Consider the following 25,193-nt stretch of genomic DNA (forward strand, 5'->3'; position numbering starts at 1 on the left):
ATCTGGGCTAAAGATACACATTTGGGAGTCATTGGCTTAGAAGTGGTATTTGTAGTCAGGTGCAGTGGCACACACCTGTAATTCCAGCTATTTTGGAGGCTGAGGCAGGAGAATCAAAAGTTCAAGGTCAGCCTCAGCAACTTAGCAAGACCGTGTCTCAAATAAAAAATAAAAAGTGTTCAGGATGTGGTTCGGTGGTAGAACGCCTGAGTTCAACAGTATCACGGAGCATGGTGGGGGAGGGGGAAAAACAGTATTTCAAGTCATGAGCCTGAATTAGATGCACAAAGGAATGCCCGTGACTGAAGACCAAGTCCTGGGGCCTTCTGCCATGAAAAGGAAGAAGCACCAACACACAACTGGAAGCAGACTAAGACAGTAAAGGGAAGAGGACAAAGTAACAGTAAACAGGGCCCTGGAAGCCAAGAGAAGCAAATGCACCTGGCAATCATCACAAGACAAGCCGCGGCAGCAGGAGTTGAGATATTCCCACAGCACTGAGCAACCTGAAGATCATCAGTGACCTGAGTATGTTACCAAGTATTTATTTCAGTAAAAAAAAAGAGTTTTTAAAAAAAGTTTTTACTTCAGTTAAAAAGAAAATAATATTAGGGGACAATTGGAAACAGGGAATGTTTCAAGGGGTTTTACAAACAATGAAAAATGAATGAGGGCAAGTTGGAGAGTATGATCAAGAGAGAGGATTTTTTTTTAATGAGAAAATAATAGTTGTGTGATCTGTAGATGATCAAGAAGAGGAAGAAAAAATGATTGAAGAAAGGGAAATTTTACTGAGGAACGGAGGAATCTGGTGCCTAGTTAGAGGGTTTGTAATAGGCGTTCACTTGATGCTTTGACTATATCCCTTGTTGCTATGAAACTTACATGTTTTTTTCTTTTTTCCCAACCTTTTCCCTGACCTCCTCCCTCATCTTCTTTTCCCTGATCTTCTCCTTCCTGATGTCCCTAATCTCATTTACTCTGAATCAGTTCTTAAACGCCCCCTGTTCTCCATGATGGGCAGAATCACAGCCTTTGGGACAGGAGTCCCCTGAGTTTCTCCTTTGCTAGCAAAACAATAAACTTTTTCCTTTTTCTCAAAACTGTGTCCTTGTTATTGGATAAGGATAAGGAGCAAGCTTTCAGCAACAAATTTGGAACCCCAAATGGGACCTTAGAGCAGCCCCAGCTTCAGCTTTCTTGGACAGGTCTGGCTGTCCAAGTGACCCCCACTTCCATGCTGGGGATACAAGTTCGTTGAGAGCTGACCACTGGAGAAATTGGGAGATGGTGGGAGTTTGCCTTGAACCAAACAGAAGAGCTGCTCCTTTGAGTAAAGGGAGGGACTCGGGGACTGTCCCAGCAGCTGCTGAGGTTTTTTTGCTTTGGGGAACTCCCACCTTCTCTCCCTGAACTGCACAAGTTGTCCTATCAATTACTCTACTTTGAGAAAAAGGAAACTGAACTCAGGAAAAGTCACAACGCCCTTGGCCATTTGGTAAGCCCCCAGTGTGCACACCAAGACCCTTGATTCCATACATCTAGTTCCTCTTTGTGGGACCATCTGGTCCCTCTTTCTGTTGACATCTTTGGCACCAGTGGTGCAGGAGTCACAGTTAAGTGGGACTCGAGAACCTAGGGATATGTACTCCCTCTGATCTGTTCTAAGTTCTCATCTGTTTGTTGGCCCTGGGCTTGGGAATTCACTCTGGTTGTTTTCTTTGTATCTGCTACTGCCCCTTTTAAGACACGGGCAGTACTGCAATTGATTCTATAGGTTGTCTCTTGGGAAAGACCTTGGCTGTTCAATTTTAAGGCTCCCATCTGTTGGTCATGGTTTTGGGCCTCCACTCTGGTTGTCTCTCTGTGTGTTTCATTTTTGTACAATCTTGCAATTGGAGTTGGTCGGTCAAAGGTAGAGTAAGTGGAAGAAATTTGTACTTATAGGTCTGTCTGTTTTAAAGGTTCCCATTTGTCAGCCCCTATTTCGGTGATCTGCTCTTGTCTGTTTTGTTGTTGTTGTTGTTGTTTATTTTTATTTATTTATTTATTTATTTTTGGTCTGTTACTGGCCCTTTAAGAAATGGGCCATGCTGCATTGATCTTACTGATAGTCTCTTGAGCAGAGAGATCTTGGCTGAATGGGCCACCTATAGGGATAAGCCTGTCGAAGAGAAAGAGGATTTACTTGTAACACAATCTGGTCTTCAAATGGTTTTTCTGGATTAGTACACAATCTTGACATTGAAGTTGGCCTGTCAGGGTTAAAGTATATGAACGAGATTCTGTATATGCAGACATTTATGCAGTTGCATGATAAGGGGTCTGAATCATCAGGAACTAAGTTGAAGGTGTCAAAAGGTGCTGCCTCTGTTGTGCAAGGGTAGCAGGACACCAGAAGAAAGTGCCCTTCCAGCACTATTTCTCAGCCTGGTATCAGGCAGCCACCGATCATCTCGCTGTGGTCAAGAACACTAACCTCAAACTGGGGGAAAAAAACAGAAAAGCTGCCTGTGCTGTAGGAGGCTGCTGGTCACAAAGAATGTGGTAGTAGGTTCCAGCACTGTCAGTTCATGACCTGGGGACAAGAATAGTCCACCCTTTAAGATCTGACAGGAGACCCCCATTTGGCCAGAGAACATTCATCACTTGGAGTAAAGCAATTCTTTCTATAATAGTATCCCAATAGTATCCCACCAAACTAAATGCCTGGGGAGACTGGCAGAATAAATAAATGCACCCAGAAAAGAAAAAGACAGAAATGAAGATCAACCTGTGTTTTGAGGCAGCCTCTGCAAAGGGATCTTCCAGGAAGCCTAAGGAAAAGAATGGAAAGGGTCTTCTCCATTGCCTATCAATATGCCTAGTATTTAAAAAAGGCTCAAAAGGAGCCTCTGGATACCATTGACAGTGGGGAAGTCACTTAAAGTGGATGGCATTGTGATAATGATTATGGAGACAGGTCAGGCTCAAAAATATCCTATGAACCAACCCCTTCAATGCAATCTGGGAGAAGAAAAGATTAAGGCACTTTTTTGTAGAAGCTGAATTGTCCAACTCTCTCCTGGGATAAAATTTGTTGTGTAAATTAAATGCACAAATAACATTCATAAGGATTAGAATACGAATTCATATTCATATGAATTTAAGAAAGGGTCCAAAACTAGAAAAGATAAAAGAAGGTTATAGGTATGGAAATATATTTTCATAAGGAAAATTAGAAGGTAAATGAAATGTTTCTGAATGAGAAAGTATTTTGTCTGGTGAAGTAATATTCTTGGGCTAAAGTCCAAGATGAAAGTGGATAAAACTAAGGATGGAAAGCAGTTGTGAAAAGTTAAGTATGACACAGAAGGTTTGTGGAAGGTAAATCTCAAAAGTTTGCATTTGGGGCTGGGGAGATAGCTCAGTCGGTAGAGTGCTTGACTTACAAGCACAAGGCCCTGGGTTCGATCCCCAGCACCGCAAAAAAAAAAAAAAGTTTGCATTTGTGATTAAATAGGCACAGTTACTTATTTTTGAACTTTAATGTACTGATATGAAGCAAAGTCTGAAACATTGATCTGTTTTTATCCATTGAGATAATTTTCTTGCATTTGTTTGGTTTTAATACTTGGGGAAACTAAGTCTTAAAGGAATTAGAGTTTGTACCTGCTTTTTTTTTTTATTGCTATTTTATTTATTTATTTATTTATTTTTTAACCTTTTTTTATTGTAAACAAATGGGATACATGTTGTTTCTCTGTTTGTACATGGCGTAAAGGCATACCATTTGTGTAATCATAAATTTACATAGGGTAATGTTGGTTGATTCATTCTGTTATTTTTTCCCTTCCCCCCACCCCTCCCACCCCTCTTTTCCCTCTATACAGTCCTTCCTTCCTCCAATCTTGCCCCCTAACCCTAACCCCTCCCACCCCCCATTATGTGTCATCATCCACTTATTAGCGATAACATTCGTCCTTTGAGCCAGTTTTGACCCCGACGTGACCTGTTTTATGATTATTTTGTAACCGGTGCAACAAACAACCGTTAGTTATAACAATATAGCTGAAACCCTAGATACATGTGACTAGGTATATGTATACCTCTGAGAACTCATCTCCTGAGCCTTGTCTAAGTGTTCTATGAAAGTTCAAATAAGTTTACTGGCCAGATAACCAATAAGGGCCCTCTTTTATACATGGTATCTGACTATCATTTGAAGACATGTCTTATATCTGTTTGCTTTGACTAAGTCATTTTCTGATCATTAACTCTGTTTTCTAAACATATGAGATTTAAGGCTATCCTTTGATTTTTGTTAACCCATGCAGACTTGTGATTACTGTTAGCATTCACTCTGGACTCTAAATTGTACTTTAAAAGTTAAACTTAGTTAAATGTAAAGCTTCGGAGAACACTTTGCCAAGTTGATGTTCTCTAAACTAAAATTAGGTGTAGCAAGTCTTGGGTTTGGATGGAAATAATAAATTTGGTTGGTATTTATTCATGTTTTGATGTTTTATAGCTGAATAAAGAAAGTAATCTGTTGTCAATAAGTTATATATACAATGGTGTATTACTCTTCACGCTGAAATTGGAATTTAAATGTATTTTTGGAAGGTAGTAAGGAGAGCCTGATATGTTTAAAGGTGGTATTGTAAAACATGGAAGCATTTTGCCACTTTTTCCACAAAAAGAAAGTTAAAAGCTCTCATAGCCTGTCTTTGATTCATGTTTTCAGATGTAATGTTGTATCCTGTTAGTTGTGAAGAGCCCCCCTAACCTTACCTGATGTAAGCTCTGCCTCCCACTTTACTCCATGTTAGAATGGTTCCAAAATAGGCTGGACTTCAGCTCATTTAAAGTTGTGTTCAAAAGATTGATTTTTGTTGTAAAGATTACTGTGGTCCCACACAGGGAATATAATATATAACTAATGGTCCAAGATTATAAAGTCACTTTTCTTGGTTCAGAGCTATTACACAAACTGAAGTTTTTGCTGTTAATGTCATTTTGTGTTTTCCTTGTAAACTTTACAACTGCTGCCTGTTCTAACTGTTGCCCAATTAAATGAAAGGGGAATCTGTAAAATTATAGATATTGAAATTATAACCTGTTACTCCTACTTTAAAACTGGTGGAACTGGTTTGCTGGGTGTTTAAAACCAAAAACTTGGAGACCAAAGTCAAGGAAGTAAAAGGGCCAAAGAAAAAGCAGCCAATATTTTGGTCCTTGCCCTCTAAAGTCAGCCAGGATGCTGACGGGACCCCTCTCTGGGCCCTGCAACTCTGGTGAGTCACCCAATCTGCTGATCAGCCAGATTGAGAGGGCCCTAGAGAAGAGGAAGCCACCAGTGCACATTCTGCAAAGCGGAGAGTCTTTGGAGATAGAAATGTCCCTGATGCTTCCAAGTAAAGCCACGTATGGTCAGCCAGACCCTGATCCATCCTGGCAAGTGGCACCACTGGTAGAGGAAAGCTAAAGGAAACAGGAGGCTTCCCACATGTCCCCAAGAGTGATCTCTGAGGAACCTCAGCCGACTCTTAAGAGTAGATAGGAACAAGGTCAGTTTTGACCAACTTGGTTTTAAACACCTGGCAGGAAAGTCTAGCCTGGGCACAGTCCTACATGGACTTTTAAAAGGAAAAACAAAGGTTTTTAATGTAACTTAAGATGTGCACTTGTCTCAGCCCTACCAAAAGTAAGTAAAGCTGGAGGCTGTAAGGAAAGGGTTCTTTGTGAGAGTGCCTAATAATAATGACAAGAGTCACAAATTTGTCCTGAGTTAATTTCCATCTGATTTCATAGAACTACAAATCTTCCTGCCCTCCTATGCTGATGAACTTGATCTGTTTTTCACTGATATGATTTTCACTGAAATGATGTCCTCATGGTTTTCAGAGACTGGCTGGAAGCCTTGTTTTTGTGTTGCTTATTTACAAAAACAGTAATACTTTGCTGTCTTGTTTATTGTTGTCTTAGCACGATTCCTGCCCAATGTATGCCTTGTTCCGTCACCTGCCATCTGCCACTGTGGACCTCTGTACTGCTCTGATGCTGAATGCCCTTAACTGTCCAAGCTCCACCTGACAGAGAGCAAGGGCTTTGGGTTACTTGCCCCAACTTCGTCCCTTTCAGCAGGAAGTAACTTGTACACATCACCCACTTTCCATAGAAATGGAAGCTAGAAATTGACAGGGGGAAATGTAACAGGGGTTCACTTGATGCTTTGACTATATCCCTTGTTGCTTTGAAACTTACTCGCTTTTTTCTTTTTCCCAAGTTTTCCCTGACCTCCTCCCTCATCTCCTTTTCCCTGATCTTCTCCTTCCTGATCGCCCTAATCTCATTTACTCTGAATCACCTCTTAAAAATCCCCTGTTCTCCTTGACAGGCAGAATCACAGCCTTTGGGACAGAAGTCCCTGTGTTTCTCCTTTGCTAGCAAAGAAATAAACCTTCTTTTTCCTTTTTCTCAAAACCATGTCCTCATTATTGGATTGGCATCAGGGACAAGGACCGAGCTTTCGGCAACAACTCCACTGCCTATCTCAACAGAGATAGGAATTTGGAATAAAGGGAGAGATACTGAGTCCCAGCAGTACCTGTAAAACACTGAAATGCAGGATACACCCATGGACAATTGCAGCGCCTCAGGGACATGCCCTTGGCCCACGTCCTTGTCACATGAAAGCAATGCGCCAAGCGCAGGGAAACGTGTGGGACTGTGCAGCTCCCCCGGCTCCTCTTCTAGTCCACGTCCTTGCAACCCTCCCCCTGTAAACATCAACACCCCACCAACGGGGTGCTGTCCCTCCCTTTGGAGATGGTGGCACTCTCCCTTGAATGGGTACTCCTTGCTTTACCCCAGAAGCATCTCTCTCTCGAGGTGGCCCTCAATCTCCCTTGACTGTGTCTACTTTTCTAAGTAAATCTCTGTTGAGGCCTTTGACTAAACTCTGCTGAAATTCTTTTCCGTCTCATATGCCAGGAATCCCTGATTGTCCTGAGCCAAGTTCCCGCAGCTCTCTGGGGACTCCTCGGGCCCTTCTTCAGAGATGCATAGTCTCACAGGACAGTCTCACGCGCACACACTCTCAGTGGATATGTTTATGGAAGCTCTGGGTTGATGGTTTCCTCGGCAAAGTTAGAAATTGATCAAAAGCTCACAACGGGAACAGGAAAAAGACCTGAGGGAAAGCTTTACGAGAGCGGATGCACTAGGAACTAGTGAGCAACCCTCATGGAGCACCTGGGTGACACTGGGAATGAAGGGGTCATGAGCGGAGCCCAGTCCAAGAGGACCAAAATCTCCAGCTATCTGCAACTGCAGGTCATGGGGGATGGTGGGGAATTCTCCTTGAAGATAACTATTTTCAGTCTTCTCTAAATATCTCCCCTACCCTAAGATCATTCAGTGGTTTCCTAGTGCCTTGGAGGCAAAGTCCAAACCAAGATACTGACCTTCCCGGACTGGCCACACCCTCCCACTCCACTCCTCGCCCCACCCCAACAAACCAAAACACGTGTGCCTACTCACATCGAACTTAGACCTTTCAATTGAACTTGACCAGTTTGTCCTCAAAAGCTCAGTCCTTGTCCCCAATGCCAATCCAATAACAAGGACACAGTTTTGAGAAAAAGGAAAAAGAAATTTTATTGCAAAATTACTAGCAAAGGAGAAACACAGGGGACTCCTGTCCCAAAGGCTGTGATTCTGCCCATTAGAAGACTTTTAAGGAGGTGATTCAAAGGCTACATTCCATGAGTCCTCCGTTGGGAGTTTTAAGTCACTTGTTAAGTTGGGAGATAGCCATTTCTGAGATCTTCTGGTACCATCCCCAAAGTATGGGTTACTTCATTCCTGTGGTGGGTGTGTGCTCAAGGACAGATAACTCTGTCTAAAATAGGGAAAAAAGGTAATCCTGTTTCCCCTGAGGTTAGAAAAAAAGCAGGGAGAGTGGAAGAGAAAGAAACATGTCCTTTTAAAAAAATGAATTGCAGTGACAGAGCAGCAAGGGTTATATTCAAAACGTAAAGTGGACCGCTGTTACAAGTTCAATGATTTCTAACACAAACCTGCAAGTCAGTAGCCAATACTAGGTTCCTTTTTACCCAACATTACACTAGAAAATGAGTTATTTTTTACAAATATTTTACAAATCACAAAAGTCAATGCACAAAACTGTGAATATAACTATGCCCTCTATACACAGATTCCTGTTTCCATCTCATGTAATATTACAGAATACCTACAGATACTGGCCTAAGTAATACAGATTAATCCAAAGGTTCCACACGGCAGGTATTTTTCCTCTCTGTTTCTCATGCTAAACTTGCTCAAAAAAAGCTCCAGTAATTCAGTGATATAAGTCCCTTATTCTGTTTACATGAGTCTATCTCAGATGGGCGCAGTGGGATACACCTGTAATCCCAGCAGCTCAGAGGCTGAGGCAGGAGGATTGCGAGTTCAAAGACAGCCTCAACAATTTAGTGAGACCCTAAGCAATTTAGCAAGACCCTGTCCCAAAAATAAAAAATAAAAAGGGCTGGGGATGTGGCTTAGTGATTAAGCATCCCTGGTTCCATCCCCGGTACCAAAAAAATAATAAGTAAGACTATCCCCCACAAGATCCAAAGAGCTCCATTTTATGTTCACGTCCCCTATTCTACCAACTCGGTTGTCATTGACCTAAGGTCCTAGTTCCCTGTAACACTGAGAAAGTCCAAGCAGCAATGTTCTGACTTTCTCTTCAGCACCAGTTTGCAGAGCGCTCCACTCACCAGGGTCGTCAGGAGAGAGGTCCTCGCACAGCCTTCCCTTGCTTCTGGCTGTCTGCTGGCTGCGCTCCCTCCAGAGGTTTCTCCCAGATTCCACTCCTTACCCCTTGGCCACACCTTTACATAAGAACACTGCGAAGTGTGTTTGAAAACTGAATCTCTCCCATCAGCCCATCTTTCACCCACTTGCTAATTTAAACACATTCTAAGGAAATATTAGTGGACTAGAATAGTAACTGCTCTCTACTGGGTTTTTTGTTTTGTTCTGTATTTTTTTTTTTTTTTTATTTAATGATCTCCCTGCTTCCTCCTTAGAATTATTCGCACAACACCCAGCAAAGGTTTTTCTTTGATCTTGTTTTGTGCTACTGGAGATTGCACACTACTGAGTGCCGTACTACTGAAATACATCCCCAGTCCTTTTTTATTTTTTATTTTGAGACAGGGGTCTCACTGCATTGCTAAGACTAACCTGGAACTTGCGATCCTCCTCCCTCAGCCTCCGGAGTAGCTGGGATTTTAGGTGTGTATCACCTCTGCTGGGCTATTTTTTAAAGATTCAGCAAAGATCAAAATTTTAAATCAGAATTCAAAACCGAAAACTCATGCAGATTTTGAGATAGTTGGTGCATGAAGTTACTTTAAACACCTCAGTGTGGAACAAACCCCTCAATGTGCAGATGAATAAACAATTCAAAAAAAGAGGAAGAGTTGTAGGACCCACCCACGTCACTGGAGCAGAGGCAGAAGTGAAAGCTGGGTTTAACTACCTCTACTGCACCGTTCTGCCATTCAACATGTGATTTTAATAAATGTCAATTGAGCAACTCAGGCTAAGTAAAAATGGAGCATTCCATGCAAATAAAAAACTACTGTCTCTCCCCTCCAAAGTTGAGGAAAATAAGCTGACATCTTTAAAAAGTAGAACCGCCACAGGTGCCAGTGTGATTTATATACACCCTTCACTAATGTCAATTGAGAGAACCAGGGTTCTGAAGCTGTGTACTATAAGAATGCTGGAAGTGACCAGTTCTTTTCAGGCCACTAGAAGGCACTATTGCGTGTACTGCAAAATGTTTCCTTAAGGATTTAAGAGATTGTGGTGCCTTTTCAGCCCTGGAACCAAAACTATGTTCACTGAGTTACATTGCCAGCTCTTTCTTTTTTCTTTTTTTTTTTTTTAGATAGGGTCTCATAAGTTGCTGAGGCTGGCCTCAAACTTGGAATCCTCCTGCCTCAGCCTCCAGAGTTCTGGGATTACAGGTGCGCACCATGGTGCCAGGCTCTGATAGTTTTTTAAAGGACACCCGAAGGGTACACTCCCCAACCAAGACCTCACACATCACCTGGGTGCCACACTGAGCAGCAGCAACAATGTGAGATATACACTGTTCTGTCAAAACCCTCCTCAAAGCCTTGGGATGGTGGTGACATTGTTTCTAATTCTTTAAATTACCCCTTGCCATTCCCTGGGCCCTTTCCCTGTCTCTGTTTTGTTATTGATTTTGTGTTTGTGTTTGTTTCCCCTGTGCTACCTTCTCCATTATCATACTTGTTGTAGAGTGAATCCTATTCTCATGGAATGAGACAGGCATCATGACCCTATGTACATGCATGATTACATGGATGGTGTGAATCTGCATCATGCACAGCCATAGAAACAAAAAGATGTACCCATTTGTGTACAATGAATCAAAATGAAGTCTGTAAAAATAAAAAAATAATAATAATAAATTTTTTAAAAAATCCAAGACTCCAGACCTGGCTTACTGTCACATTCTACTGCCAACCTTGATCTTAACCCATCCGGGTCTTAATTTTTTCCTATGAAAAGGAGAGCAGACAGGAAAACACTGCTCCGATCTTTAAATTTAATTTTTTATTACCAAAGAAAATGGAGAAAATGAACTACAACAGAAAAGAAAAAAAGGAAAAAGTCAGTCTTTCCCAACCATTTGTCCCAATGATATAATCATATTAATTTTGATATACTTGGTATATTCTTTTTTTTTTTTTGCCATAATAGGGATGGAACACAGGCCCTTACATGTGCTAGGCAAGTGCTCTACCACTGGTTTACATTCTTGGCCCTTTTTAAAATTTTGAGACAGGGTCTTGCTAAAGTGGCAATCTTGAATTCATAATTCCCCTGACTCAGGTCCCTGGAATCACAGGCAGGTGCCACTACACTCAGTCTATCATAATTTTAAGGCCCAAACAAACAAATAAAAAACAACCAATTAAGTACACTTACTCTAGAACTCTTTTCCTTTTGCTTAACCGTAGAGCATTGTCCTCTGACAAGAAGCATAAGCGCCAGGAGAGCAGGAGTTTTGGCCCCTTCAGTCACTGCTGTTCTGGAGGTCAGAACTGTGCCTGCCCAAAAGTGGCGCTAATAAACATTCACTGAATGAATGGACACTAATCCTCCTTCCTGTCAGAGTAAATGACATCCATGTGGCCAGGAATATGCCTATTTGGTCCCTGTCCATGGTCCCAGCACCAAACACAGCACCTAGCACATAGTAACCACTTACTAAGTATTTGTTGAATCAACAAAAAACTCAATGAAACTTCCTAGTTCTTTTTAACTACACTGTGCAATCAAGTATTTTTTCTATTGATGTAAAAAAGCTCTTATGAATACCCTTGCAGTAATCATATTTGTACATATGCCCTTGTTTAAAGATTTTTGTAGAATAAGAATATCATTGGGGAGAAACCATCGATCCGGTTCAAATGTGTTGTGATATTCTTTCCCACTAAAAGTTCATGATTTTAAAACACTTGTGTTTAATTTGTCAGCCTGTAAGAGAACTGCTGCCTATAATTAATTGTACAAAATGATCTCTCTTACCTATCTGCTTTAGAAAGCTATATAGTTCAAATACCATATAATTCACACAATCAGACTGCCAGAAAGACTCGTAGAGACAAACAGGCTGCTGCGTGGCCCATGACCAGCATCCTCTATATACACAGTATATACAGTAGCACTTTCCTCATCAGCTAGCTGTGGGAGAGGGATTTTCTGTCAGTAACAGGTCCATATTGTTGCTTCACTTCATCCACACTCCCAGTACTGGAAATTGAACCCAGGGATGCTCTATCACTGAGCTACACCCCCAGTCCTTTTTTATTTTTTAGCACAGGATCTCACTAAGTTGCCCAGGCTGGCTTTGAACTTGTGATCCTCTTGCCTCAGCCTCCAGAGTCAGGGATGTCAGACATGGGCCACATTCTAGATATGCTAAGGAGGGGTCCGCAGAAAGAGAACAACAGATGAAGAGTAATGAGATCCTGGACAGAAAGATGATATTGAGAAACAAAGTTCATTTGGGCAAGGATAAGAGGGGATATGGGAGCTTTGGAGTATTTGAGAATTCTCCAAGAAGTGAACTTACAGACTCATGCTCTGTCTGAGCTCTGCAATGGAACGTCTCCACAGAAAGCTCCCCTTTCTGCATTCTGAAGTTATGTAGTAAGTTTCAGAGCCAGGCCAGGCCCTGAGGAGGCAACAATAAATAAGACAAGGGTAGTCTGCACCATCTTGGAATTTAAGTTTAGGGACCACTGTCTTTCCATCAAGGGTTCTGATACTGACCATACAGACTGCTGGAAGACTTTGCCTCCTTTCCTCCAGGAAACAGAATTTGTGTCCCAGTCACTGGTTCTTCTTCTGTGAAAAATACAGCTCTAGCTCTCCCCATGAATGGAGAAGTTGGTCAGAAATATTTCCCTTTGAATGCACAACAAGCAGATTTGGCCACACACACACACACACACACACACACACACACACAGTGCTTCTTTTCCCCAGGTTCCTGCCACACCACAGGCCTGCTGAGTCGTCTTCTTAACTGAGGCAGAGGTGAGCACTTATCGCTGGACAGGTGACTTTCAAAGAAGCATAAACTGAGATTCAGAGGGAACCATCAAACCTTCAAGATCATTCCTTTTCAAACCCTCAAGACCATTCCTTTCTTATCATAACCCTTTTTTCTTTGTCTTTATTTTCTTTCTTTCTTTACTTATTTATTTTGGTCCCAGGAATTCAACCCAGGGGCGCTTAACCACTGAGCCACAACCCCAGCTCTTTTTATTTTTCATTTGGAGACAGTGTCTCGTTAAGTCGCTTAGGGTCCCTAAAGCTAGTCTCCTACTTGAAGTCCCCTTGCCTGGGTCTCGGGAGTTATTGGGATTATAGGCATGAGTCACCACATCCAGTTTATCCTAACCTTTTAAGGATTACAGATCTCCATGAAAATCAGTGCCCCTTTTGACTTTCTGTACCAAAGAAGAAAAGCATGTGTCTCTGCACACAGTATTCTCTACATTTTTAGGAACTTCTGGTCACATCATGAGCCTGAATTTCTTGGAGCTCCAGAGATCTCATATCAAGAATTTCTAATATGTATAAAAGAACATTTGAAGTCTAATGCGCATGATTGGCAGTCTCTGGATTGGGTAGTCCTGTTTGCTGGAATACAAAGGCAATGATGTACCTAAGTTTAGTGAAGGTCACGGCTGAACCCCCCACATGAGCTACTTATCTCCAGAAAACAGCAATACTCTTCTTTGTGCCCGTGGACATCACCTGTAAAACTGGTCAGCTGACGTTTCTTACAGTTTTGAGAAAGACAATAATACCAAGGTCGAAAATGAAGGCATAAAAAGGTGGCAACCCAGAGGTGGTCAGGATTGCTGTACGCTGCTGACATAGCAGTAGTCCTCATTTGGATCCTCCATCTCATATACGTTCTCCTCAATGATGTAGATATTCTCCTCCGAGCACATCCTCTCTGCTGCTATGTTGGCTAACCCTGAGGGAGGGGGGTTGGCCAGTGTGATGAGACTGTGGAAAGAAAGTGTCGCGGTTGACTTAAGTATTCCCCAGGCAACAGGAACAGGTAAAAAGATTAGGCTTTGCTAAGGAGACATAAATGATCCTAGATTGGATGTTGACTGGTGGGTGGGGGGACTCCATAAAGTAATCTGGGGAATAACTGAGAAAATCTGAATTAACCTCATTTTTCTTAGGTATAAAAACTGCATATCCTCATTCTTAGTGGTTAAAGGTTGAAGTGTTTCAGTGAAGTATCAAGATGGTTCAGAAAAGCCATTGTGCATACAGAGCAATGGACAAAGTAAAAGTGCCAGAATGCCAAATGCGGAATTCAGGTGAAGGTCTATTGTCCCTTGTCATTCCAATTCTTCTGTGAACTTGAACAATTTCAAAAGAAACTGAAATGAATGTGTTATAGATCCAATCAGATCAGAGTTGGAAATCCCTGATACTTGCCATCTTTATAACTTGGGTAAATCTTTTTTTGTATTTTGGGGTTTTTTTGTGTGTGTGCTACTAGGGATTGAACCCAGGGGCTCTTAACCACTGAGCCACCCTTCACCCCTTTTTATATTTTTTATTTTGTGACAGGGTCCTACCAAGTTGCTTAGGGCCTCACTAAATTGCTGAGGCTTGCCTCAGACTTGCAATCCTTGCCTCAGCCTCCTGAGTTGCTGGGATGACAGACATGCACTATGTTTTGTTTACATTCAAGAAATAATTAGTATGTTACACACTGTTTTACGAAGCTGGATAGAACTAAATGAAACACAAAAATTCCATTGAGGATGAATATTAGTAAATTTTGTGTTTCAGTATCCTTATCTGTAATATGAAAATAATGTGAGTCCTGCCTCACAGGTCAACCATGAAGAATATTAATTTATTCCATGTTAATATTGATTATTGATAGAATCAGGCACTGTTCTGGGGATACAGTCATTAATATAATAGACAAGTTCCTAATTTTCTATGGAGTTTATAATTTGTAGATAGGGATAAACATTAATCACATAATTTTACAAATAATGAAAAATGCCTGTCAATGTTACCTCTGAATAATAATCATATTTCCCAGTTTCTGCTCTAATGAAGAACATTGGCACTGATAACTGAATTTTTATTTGACTTTATTTGACTTCTTACTACACATTATTTTGTCTTTGTAACATACCACATCTTACTTAGTCTAAAATGATCAGTGATTTAGATAGTATTCAGTGGACAGTCATTTGTTTCTTGAAATATATTGCATTCTCCTCATGAACTAAATGTACTAAAACTGTAAAATCTGGTAACTAGTGCATAAGCCATGCCAACCAGGAATGGATGGGTGTGAATAGTCAGGAATGATGATGGAGACAGGGACTGTAGGAACGCTCAGCTCTGACTGCACAGCAGAACCACCTGGAGAGCTTTCAGAGCAATACCTGAAAGTATTCATCACATTCATCAGTCCTCATCACTGAAATTCTGATTCAGTTGCTGTGGACTCCTCCTTCATCAGTTTGCTTAAGTACCCAGTGATCCTAAACACAATCAGCTGAACAGCCTGGGTGGGCTTATAAAAACCCTGTTCACTTTGGTTACCTCAGTGTCCAGCCCTGACTCTGGGTATAGTAAGTGCTCAATCAGTTCAGGTTTCAGTTCACTTTAGAAAAACATTAATACAGAAATAAGTAGACATTTCTTAAAAATAGGGAGATAAATTCTATACCTTAACATTAGAACTAAGAAAGCTAGATGAATCAGGGAGCAAACAGAGCAACATGTTGAATTTACATTTTATAATTAGGCCTAAGGCAAAAAAAAAAAAAAAAAAAAAAAAAAAAAATACAAGCTTAGACCCCCAAACCCCAGTCTGGAACATCTCAGATCAAAGATCCAAACTATATTAGAGTAGGGGCTGTCGAGATTCCCCCTCTCCCATTCCATTATTCTTACCTTGAATTCTGTAACTTCTTTTTCCTATGAGAATACCCTAGGAAAAGAGGGAAGTAAAGTGAATAAATGTACTTTGATAAAATAAATAAGACATAAAATAGGCTCACTGCAGGTAATAGTTGTTTAGGGAAATCAGGTCTCTCCTTAGAAGGAACTAAATCAAACTCCCCATGTGTGTCTTAGTTTACTCTATGGACTATACTAGAAAATAAAGAAGATGCATTTTTTAATTTAACAAATATTATGAGGCATCTTCTTAGCGTCTGGCAATTTGCTAGGCATGGTTGAGACAAAGGTAAAGTATGAGCCCTAACTTCATGAAGCTTGCATGGGAGAGACAAGAAAAAAAGAGAAGAAAGTGGATAGGATAGGAAGGAAAGGAAAAGAGAAAGCAAGTAGATAAAGGAAATAATTCCAAATTGTGATATATCAAAGAAATCCACAACACACTGAAACAGATAACGGGGCAGAGATTATCATTAAACTCTGAAAGAAAAGAATGAGTCGGCTGTGTCAAGGAGCCAGGAGGAGCGAGCCTTCCAGGAAGAGAGAAGCCTTAGGAAAGAGTCTCTGATACCAAAAACATGGCTAGAATAAGAGAGCGGCCCCAGGTGAAGGCTGAGGGGTAAGCTGGGGCTAGGTGTCACTTTTCCATTGTGATAAGGAGTTGGGTTTTATTTTAAGACCTGTAGGAAATCATCGAAGGACAGAGATATGATCTGATATGGCTGTTAATATCACTGTCTGCAATGTGGAGAGTGTGAGAAAAGGAAGAACAAGGAAACTGGAAGAGAAATAGAGATAATGGTGCCTTAGAGGAAGGTGGTGGTGGAGAGGTGTGGAATGAGGGATTGTACGTACCATATGTTTTGGAGAAAGACTTCAGGGACTGCAGTTGGACTGCATCTTAAGAGGTAAGAATGGGAGCATTCCAGAAGGACTTCTGCATTTCTGGCTTAAACAACCAGATGGACAATAGTAAAATAGGACAGAGAAGACCAGACAAGGAAAGGTTAGGTTCTGGGAAGGTGGAATATAGAATCAGAAGCTCCATTTTGGGCATGTTAATGTGTGAAACATCAAATTGGAGCTATCCACTGGACAGTCAGACAAGGAATACCAACTTAAAAGCTGACAAGAGTCAGGTGTGATAGCTCACACCTATAATCCCAGCTACTCAGGAGACTGAGGAAGGAGGATCACAAGTTCAAGGTCAGTGTGGGTCACTTAGGGAGACCTTATCTCAAGAAATAAATAGGGCTGGGATGTCTCTCAGTGGTAGAGCACCCCTGGGTTCAATAATCCCCAGTACCAAAAAAAATTTTTTTTTTCTTAATCAATGATGTGCAGAACAGATACTAGAATCAGTCTGCCTAAATTTAAATCCCAGCTTTGCAACTTGCTAATTCTGAAACCTTGGGAAAGTGGCTTGCTCGCTCTCAACTTTATTTCTCTCCATCAGCAAATGGGGTTAGTAATACTGCCTATCTTGTATGATGGTGATGATGATAAAATGTATGTGAAACATTTGGCACAGGACCTGCCTGATGTATGGTAAGCACTGAATAATTATTAGCTATTATTATTTTGAGGGTTTAGAAGTATAAGTGAGCATTTAGTCTAATCACCTTTAGGTACAAAGTTATATATATATTAGTATATATTAGTTTTTGTACTGGGGATTGAAAGCAGGGGCACTTTACCACTGAGCCACACTCCTAGCCCTTTTTATTTTTAATTTTGAGACAGAATCCTCACTAAGTTGCTTAGGGTCTCACTAAGTTCCTGAGGCTGGCCTCCAATCCTCCTGCCTCAGCCTCTGGAGTTGGCTCATGGGATTGCAGGCATGAACCACCATGCCCAACACAAAATTATATTTCTATCTATGTTTGTACTGGTTCCAACATTTCCAGTTTCTATTAGAGAGAAAGACAAACCATGTTCAACAACTTACATGTGAGAATTAAAGAACCAAAGATAAGCATAAGAGCCAATCCAGCAGAGATTCCTACTCCAATGTAGACACCTCTTCTGGTGGTTGCTTCAAAGCCTTGGAATTCATTAGCCAGTGTGGATAATTGCTATGGAAACACAAACAGTTTTTAAGATGCAAATATCCAGAAATTAGCTGTATACTCAGTCAGTCTCATGACTTGTGAGCCAGACCATCTGTTTAATAGCATCACAGTATTGCAGGAACTTTGAAACCAACCCCTTCTAGACAAGCCTCAAACCACCAAAGAAATGGATTAGCTTAATTATTGGAGTTAACGAAGAAATGGAATATCCTCTACTGCACTGTGGTTGTACAAAGAGCTCTTAATAAATGGATCCCTACCCACACTCCAAAAAATGGGCTTTACAGTGGAGTCCTGTTCTTTCAGCATACCCTGTGCTCCCCAGAGAATTTCAGAGTGGTTCTCATTTGATGCCTTGCAGCCAAAGCCCTATTTGCACAGAAAGAATGTGACATCACAGTCAGGACTTGGCAACCAAACCATGCTGCATTCAAATCTCAGCTCTATCACCAAGAGCTAAGTGAACCTGAAGAATTATTGGGAAAATTAAGTGACACATAATATAAAATGCTTAGCACAGGGGCTGGCACATGATAAATGCTCAATCAAAGGCAGCTAGTAATGCTATCTCTCTAATTAATTTGTTTTTCTGATAATTGAGAGACATAAAAAAACCTATTTCTAAAATTTTAGTCCATGTTCTTCCTTTAAAATCAATAGTAGGTAGCACTTTTAAAACAATTCAGAAAAGTTAGATCTTTTATTTATTCAGTGAACGTGTACATTTATTCAACATGCATTATTTCTGCAGCTGCTAGAGGGAGCATGTATAGTATTGTGCAATAAGCACTGCGGGTGCAATAAGCACTGCGGTCACACAAAGATGCTTAGGAGGCAGTCCTTGATTGCAAAGAAGGGAGAGACAAACACAAGATACTGAGCACCAGATGTGAACACATGAGCAGAAGATTCAGTCAAAGCAACGCAGACTCCTGGATGTGTCCTCAAAGAATTCTTAAGTCACCATTGCATGCTTGCTTTCTAGTGATCTTTCTTTCACTCTGGGAAGGTGGGGAACATTAAAACTATGGTAAAATCAAGTATTACTTTATGCTTCAGTGATGTAAACTCTTGGCTTTGAATATTCTGGATTGGTGTCGTGTCATATATAAATGAACAAATTTCAGTAAGCAATCTTTCTCATGGGACGTAAGGGAAGCAAGAAGAAATGTAGTAGAAGAAGTTGGAGAGTCTTTGAAGCTTCCACAGTGGTAACAATTGTGAAATTTGGGAAGAGGGACAAAACGCTAATGTTTCTTCCTTTTGGTTTGTCATTGTCAACCTTACACACAAGGAATCTGAAGCTAAGGGGGGTAAACCCCCTCCCCCGCCCCCAAGGAAACAATGGGTGTGAAGATATCTAAAGCCAGATTTTCTTTACTCAGTTGAGATTGTTAGCATAAACACAAAAAAATTACTTACTGTTTGATTTTTATCATGGAAGGTCCCCAACGTCTGTGTCTCTGCTGCACACACAAACAAGGGAAGATAGTCAATAGTGAAGAATTTTTTTGTATATCAGAAAAAGCTTAATGATGTCTATAATCCTACTTAAAACTAATTCTTCCCCATCATCTTCACAATAACTAATTGGGAGACAAAAGAATTTACTGACTGCTTACAAATCAACTTCAGGATGACCATGGGCATTCATTCAGATAATGAACCCTACTACTTATATTTCCTGAAATAGAGATTTCTGTCAGGAAGACTTATATTGAATATGTAGTTTGTTTTATCCACAGGGCTTTAAAGGGTTCTAAGAAAATTCAATAGCAATGATGACAGTCATTATGTTCTAGACTTTGAAAGAAAACAAAAAAAAATCATTTTTTCGAAAGAGTTTAACATTTACTCATTAGAAGGAAGATTTTGGGTTACCTTCAAAAGAAAATAATAGCTCTAGCTACAATTTACCAGGAGCCAGGCATTGTGCCAAACTCTTAATGAAGTATCTCATGTATCATTCAAAATAAGGATCCTAAAGTAAGGACTGTTAGTCCCCTTAGACAGATGAAGAAACTGAGGATTAGGGAAGGTAAGTGACTTTCCCAAGATCACAGAGTTTAGTGAATGATAGAAATGACCTTCCTATCTAGGACCACATGGTTTTAAGCATACATTCTCCACCATCTACCCTAGACAATTTTGAAAATCCTGCTGTTAAGCTGGCAACTCACCGTTTCATTTTTGTTGATTTATTTATTTTATCTGCTTATCTAGTCAAGGAACATGTATAACCCTATGCCAGCTACAGGGGACAGAGCAGCAAACAAGATGGAACCAACACTGTGTTCTAAAAACAAATTGTCAGCTTTGGAAAAACCAAGCATGCTTCCTCATTTTTCTGACTAAATCAGAGACTCTGAAACTCCTTAAACATCATGGTTGCCTCCAGAAACCTTGAAGTCTAAACCCTTTAAGATGCATAACAGCTTCAACTAAATAATAGTTCAGCAGACTATAATATAAATATTATAAAGGCACACTCTCAGCCTAAAATTATTTAAAAAAAGGATCTGAACAAGATTATATTCTGCTTATTACCTGAAAGGAATTCAGGAATTTAAAGTATAAAAACCACAAGGGTGGAACTGCTAAGTAAACATGAATCTTAACCACATGCTAGATTTTCACATGGAAATCCAGTTTCTGCTTCCCTCTAAGTTTGACTCTTGTTGACTCCTGTTCTAAATGGTAAGACTGACTGCTTCTTCTTTTTTAACTTCTTTTGCTATGAAAATGATCCATAAGATGGATGGAGCACATTGAGTTATCAGAGCCTAGTTTCATGAATTCAGCCATGAGCCAAGTTGGGTGGGACAGTTAGAAGAAATCGCAGTGATTTTCCTGGAGAACCCAGGAGGTGGGTGAGCTGCAGGCAGCAGTGTGGGTGAGCTGAGTGGACATTAAGCGAATAAATGCTGTGTCCTTTAACTGCTCAGTACTGCTTACATGCCAGACAGACATGGTACTTAGCATTATAAACCCACAATCCCATTTGGTGCTCATCACAACAGTAGGTAAGATTATTTTCCCCATTTCTCAGATGAAGAGACTGATTCTTAGAGAAGTACTTTACCTCTGATCACAAAGTTATTAATTGAGAAAGCTGAAGTTCAAACCAGTATTCTCAGAGCTGAGGACTCACCTGTGACCCACCCAGTCCCACCTACTTCAGGAAGAAGGGAGAGGACCCTTGTTCTGTGTTCAGGTGAGTTTATCAAATTCCGTAACCCTTGGAACACTGACTTTTTAAGGTTTCACTCCATTTTATATTGAACACATTAAATGCAACCACATCACATTAAACAAAGTCATAGACCACCTATGAGTTGACTCATGTTGACTAGTTGACATAATGTTGCATTACAGAAAAGCTGTTAAATATTCATTAACTTCTCTATTAGTTTTATTTTCCTGTTTTGGAGCAATTGCTTTTTTTCTTTTGTTTGTTTGTTTATTCAAAATTTTCTCAATTCAGGCTCTTGAAAAGCTCAGAAATTTTATCTAGATAAACTGCCTATATTCTCTGATGTAAGAGATGGCCCCATTGTTGTCCTGGAGGGGAGTAACTAACAAGCAAAAACTAAGGGGAAAGGGACTTCTGTGCATGGTGTAGGCAAGTACAAGGGACCACACTTGCAAGGAAGTGAACTCCCCACCCACTGTATGCCTTCATGTGTGGTATACAGCAGGTGCCTACTCAGTGGTGACATTGGAAGATGCACTGAAGCACAAGATGGGAAAGTGGAACTAAATGATCCCTTCTAAAGTCCCATCTCGGTCTATGTTTGTAGGTTCTTTAAAATAAAACAATGACACATAATTAACATGTGTGTGATTGATTAGCCCACAATGTGGGTGACCACCTGTTCCTGCCATATTTAATTTCCTCACTAATCACAAAAGAGATGTTGACTCCCAGTCACTAGGGAACAACCAAAGATTGAACCGTTAAAGAGGTGAAGTCAATCATTATAATAACAACTAATATTTAAGCAATTTATGCAGGCCAGATACTATGCTGCACTTATACATACATTGCCCTGTTTACTCTTTTTTAAATTTTTAAATTTAAAAATTCTTAAATTTAAAAGTTGTAGACAGATACAATACCTTATGTTATTTATTCATTTTTATGTGGTGCTAAGGATCGAACCCAGTGTCTCACACCCACTTAGGCAAGTGCTCCACCTCTGAGCCACACCCTAGCCCTCCTGTTTACTCTTCACAGTATCTTATGAAGTAGCAATCTTTTTAAATGGAATACTGACAATAGATACTTTTATTTCCTTATTTGGCAAAATACATACATAACCAAAATTCTTTCTTACAGGAGGTGGGGAATTTCACTGGGTCATGGAATCCAAAAGTCACTGAAGCCACTCCTTGAACAGAAGAGGAAGCTGATATCCTGAGAAGTGAAAGACCTTGGTCCAGGTCATGTGGCTAGTTTGTAACTAATCTAGAATCCTAACCTGGGGTGCCTATTTCCAAATACAGGGTGTGTTCACTACCTCTTTCACCTCAAACACTATTTCACCTCAAATACTATTTCAGGTGCAGAAAAACATTCATGCCTTTACTCTAAAATTGTTTTCTCAACTTGTTCTTCAGAGTCAACATCCTCTGAGCTCAGAGACTGGCTAAAGATTTCCTCCTATGACCCATATATTACCTGAATCATGTCCCTCTGTGGTAAGCATCCTTGGAAGGACTGTAGTAACATCACTCTGTGCAGCTGGAGCTGGGGTGACCTTGGCTAATGTCAGAAACCAACATTAAGGATGAGACTTCTCTGAGTGCAGAGAACTTGTTTCGGAGAATCAAAGGGGCAGCAGAAAAAATGTGAAAGACAATAAATGAAGAGAAACACATCCTCAGCTTCCAAACCGATCCTGAAGTCCTTCACTGAGAGGGTACCACACACTTCAAATGTTTGACAGAGATAAGAGACAGTCATTATTGTGACAGCCTAATTATTAATAGGACTAAGAGTCACACAAGTGGCCATACTCAAAGCTTTGCATAAAATATGATCCATCGAGTTGCCTATATGGAGGTATTATTATATTTTACAGAGGAGGGGGGTCACAGAGCTCAAATAATTTTTCTCAGATTAAGCAATTAGTAAGAGGCAGAGTTGGATTGGAACCTGGCCCCAACTGGCCACAAAATATGTGCCCTATAAATCTTAAAACATACAAGAATATGTACCCCTCCCCCAACACACATGCAAAGTCTAGTGTTTCACAATCCTGGTTGTACCTGGGGTAGACTCCATGAACAGCTGATATTCAGGCTTCCTTCTCCAGAGATGCTGATTTCTCTATTTGTGGGTGGGGCCCAAGCATTGTAGTGGTTAGATAGATTTCTCCAGGTGATATTCTTGTTGTTGTACCAGGAATATTTAACCACTAAGCCACATCCCCAGCTGTTCATTTTCATTTTTTATTTTGACACAGGGTCTCACTAAACTGCTTAGGGCCTCATTAAGAGGCTGAGGCTAACCTCAAATTTGCAATCCTCCCGCCTCAGCCTCCCATGTGCCACCACACCCTGGCTTTTCCAAGTGATTCTAATAAGCAGTTAAGATACCAAATCCCTAGTCTAGGTTGTCTTCCCATTCTGTAGATCCCAGCCAGGACATTCAAAACATAGGGGAGGGTGTTAAACATTGCTAGAAATCACAGGTGGGGTCAATTAAAGTTTAGGTCTTCAGGGTCCACCCCCAGGACTGCAATTAGGGGAGGTAGAGTTAGTAAAAATCAGTATATTTATTATGATTCATGTGTGAATCCTATGCATAGAGAAGGCATGCAAAGATTCCACTCACCTGGTTTGATGGTCAACTCCACATTTAATTTGTAATCATTCATGAGTCCTGCAAACTGTATCCGACAGCAGTAGATCCCACTGTCAGCTAGAGTCACATTCGCTATGGTCAGGGACACATCTCCTTTGTAGAAATCCCCCTTTAGCTGGTATCTGCTGGATTTCTGATCTTTCACATTCGTTTCTTCAGTGCGGAGGACCAAAGCATCACATCCAAACACAGGACAGGATCCCCTGCCCCAGCACACAGGCACAAGATTCCCTGAAGTGGAGGGAACGTATCTGCAGGGCAGAGAGGCATCCTGACCCACCTGGACTACGTATTCCCCTTCTGAAGACCCTGAAAACAGAGGGAAGGAGAGTAAGACTGAGTGAGGTTGATATATTTCAAGAAGACAGCGAGCACAGAGGAGAACACTGCTGGTGTCCCCTTTGAAGGATGATTCACTGTGCCAATGACTGAGCAGCCTCAGAATCACCAGGAAGCCTGGTAAAAACTTGAATCAGGGGACTCCACCACTGCAATTCCTGGCACAGTAGGTTTGGGGTGGAGTCTGAGAATGTGTATTTCTAAGAGTTTCCAGGTGTCATGGGTCCTGGACCCTCCCTTTCAGAACCACCACATTGAGAACTAGGAGAGAATTGTGGACCAGTTCTGTGAACATGAGAGGACCCAGCTGTTGGAATGAGAAAATCTCCTTGTCAGTCAGGAACCACTTATTCATCAACCGAGGATGACTATCTGAACATAAATCTCTCTTTCTCTCTCTCTTTTTTTCAAAAGGACCAGGAACACAGTGAATAAATACTCTTGGCCAAATAAGAAGGTTGTGTATTTGAAGTCACTCACAGGTTGTTTTGCAGTTTAAAATTAATTCCTTTTACAACACACACACACACACACACACAGACACACACTCATGGTTTTTTAAACTTTCTTTTTTAGTTGTAGATGGATGCCATACCTTTATTTTATTTACTTATTTTTATATGTGTGAGGGTGGAACCCAGTTTCTCACACATGCTAGGCAAGTGCTCTCCCTCTGAGCCACAACCCCAGCCCACCCCCGACACTCGCATGTTAAGATATCCAAACAGTATAAAAAGTACGTGAAAAGTCTGACTTCCTCTCCTCTCTTTTCCCCATTTTCCAACTCTCCTCTCTAGAGCCCACATTAAGAAATCTCTACATATTCCTGCTCCTTCCCAATGCACACACACAAATAGAAGCCTGATATACATTATGCCGACGTGGCCCTTTGGTATTTGAAAAAGCATTGTGATTGAGACACATTCTATACCAGTCTACTCGGTCAGCCTTACTGTTGTGTGTCATGAAATATCACATTTATTTACCTACTTCTTCACTGGTGGACATTTAGGTTGCCTCCAAACTGGTGCCATAACAAACGATGTTGTGATGACCACCCTTGCCTCTCTCTCTTGCCATCCATACAGCATCATTCCCCAACCATAAATGCCCACGCCACACTTACTTGGAAGTAGCAGCAGCAGCAGCAGCAGGACACCATCCAAGGAAAGATGTGAAAACATTGGCTCGTCAGAGGACGACTCTAGGGAGAGTTTGAACTCTCCAAATGAACTGGGTGCTTCCTCCAACTGTCTCTTTCACATGAATGGCAGTCACTCCTGCTGAAGGCCAGACCACACACAAAGGTGTCTGACCACCAATAATTTCTATATTAATGCAACGAAATCTTC

General features: G+C 40.9%; 1 protein-coding gene and 1 long non-coding RNA gene across 3 annotated transcripts; one reads left to right on the plus strand and one right to left on the minus strand.

Annotated features, from left to right (window-relative positions):
* Positions 1–344: 344 nt before the first annotated feature.
* Positions 345–24,279, plus strand: LOC124986280 (uncharacterized). Its single transcript, XR_007109005.1, has 4 exons — positions 345–528; positions 20,683–20,847; positions 21,973–22,334; positions 23,662–24,279. It is a non-coding gene; the product is annotated as an uncharacterized LOC124986280 (long non-coding RNA).
* Positions 10,525–25,174, minus strand: Havcr2 (hepatitis A virus cellular receptor 2). Of its 2 annotated transcripts, XM_047554700.1 has the most exons (7): positions 24,968–25,174; positions 23,473–23,811; positions 22,315–22,398; positions 19,056–19,099; positions 17,510–17,636; positions 15,556–15,592; positions 10,525–13,620 (listed from the first exon to the last, which is right to left on the minus strand). In XM_047554700.1, the coding sequence occupies exons 1-7, from the start codon at positions 25,023–25,025 to the stop codon at positions 13,461–13,463; spliced, it is 849 nt and encodes a 282-aa protein (XP_047410656.1). In that variant the 5' UTR covers positions 25,026–25,174; the 3' UTR covers positions 10,525–13,460. The 2 variants fall into 2 exon arrangements, with proteins under 2 accessions (XP_047410656.1, XP_047410657.1); XM_047554701.1 differs by lacking the exon at positions 22,315–22,398.
* Positions 25,175–25,193: the final 19 nt, after the last annotated feature.

Source organism: Sciurus carolinensis, chromosome 6, assembly GCF_902686445.1.
Source record: "Sciurus carolinensis chromosome 6, mSciCar1.2, whole genome shotgun sequence".
Lineage (NCBI taxonomy): Eukaryota > Metazoa > Chordata > Mammalia > Rodentia > Sciuridae > Sciurus > Sciurus carolinensis.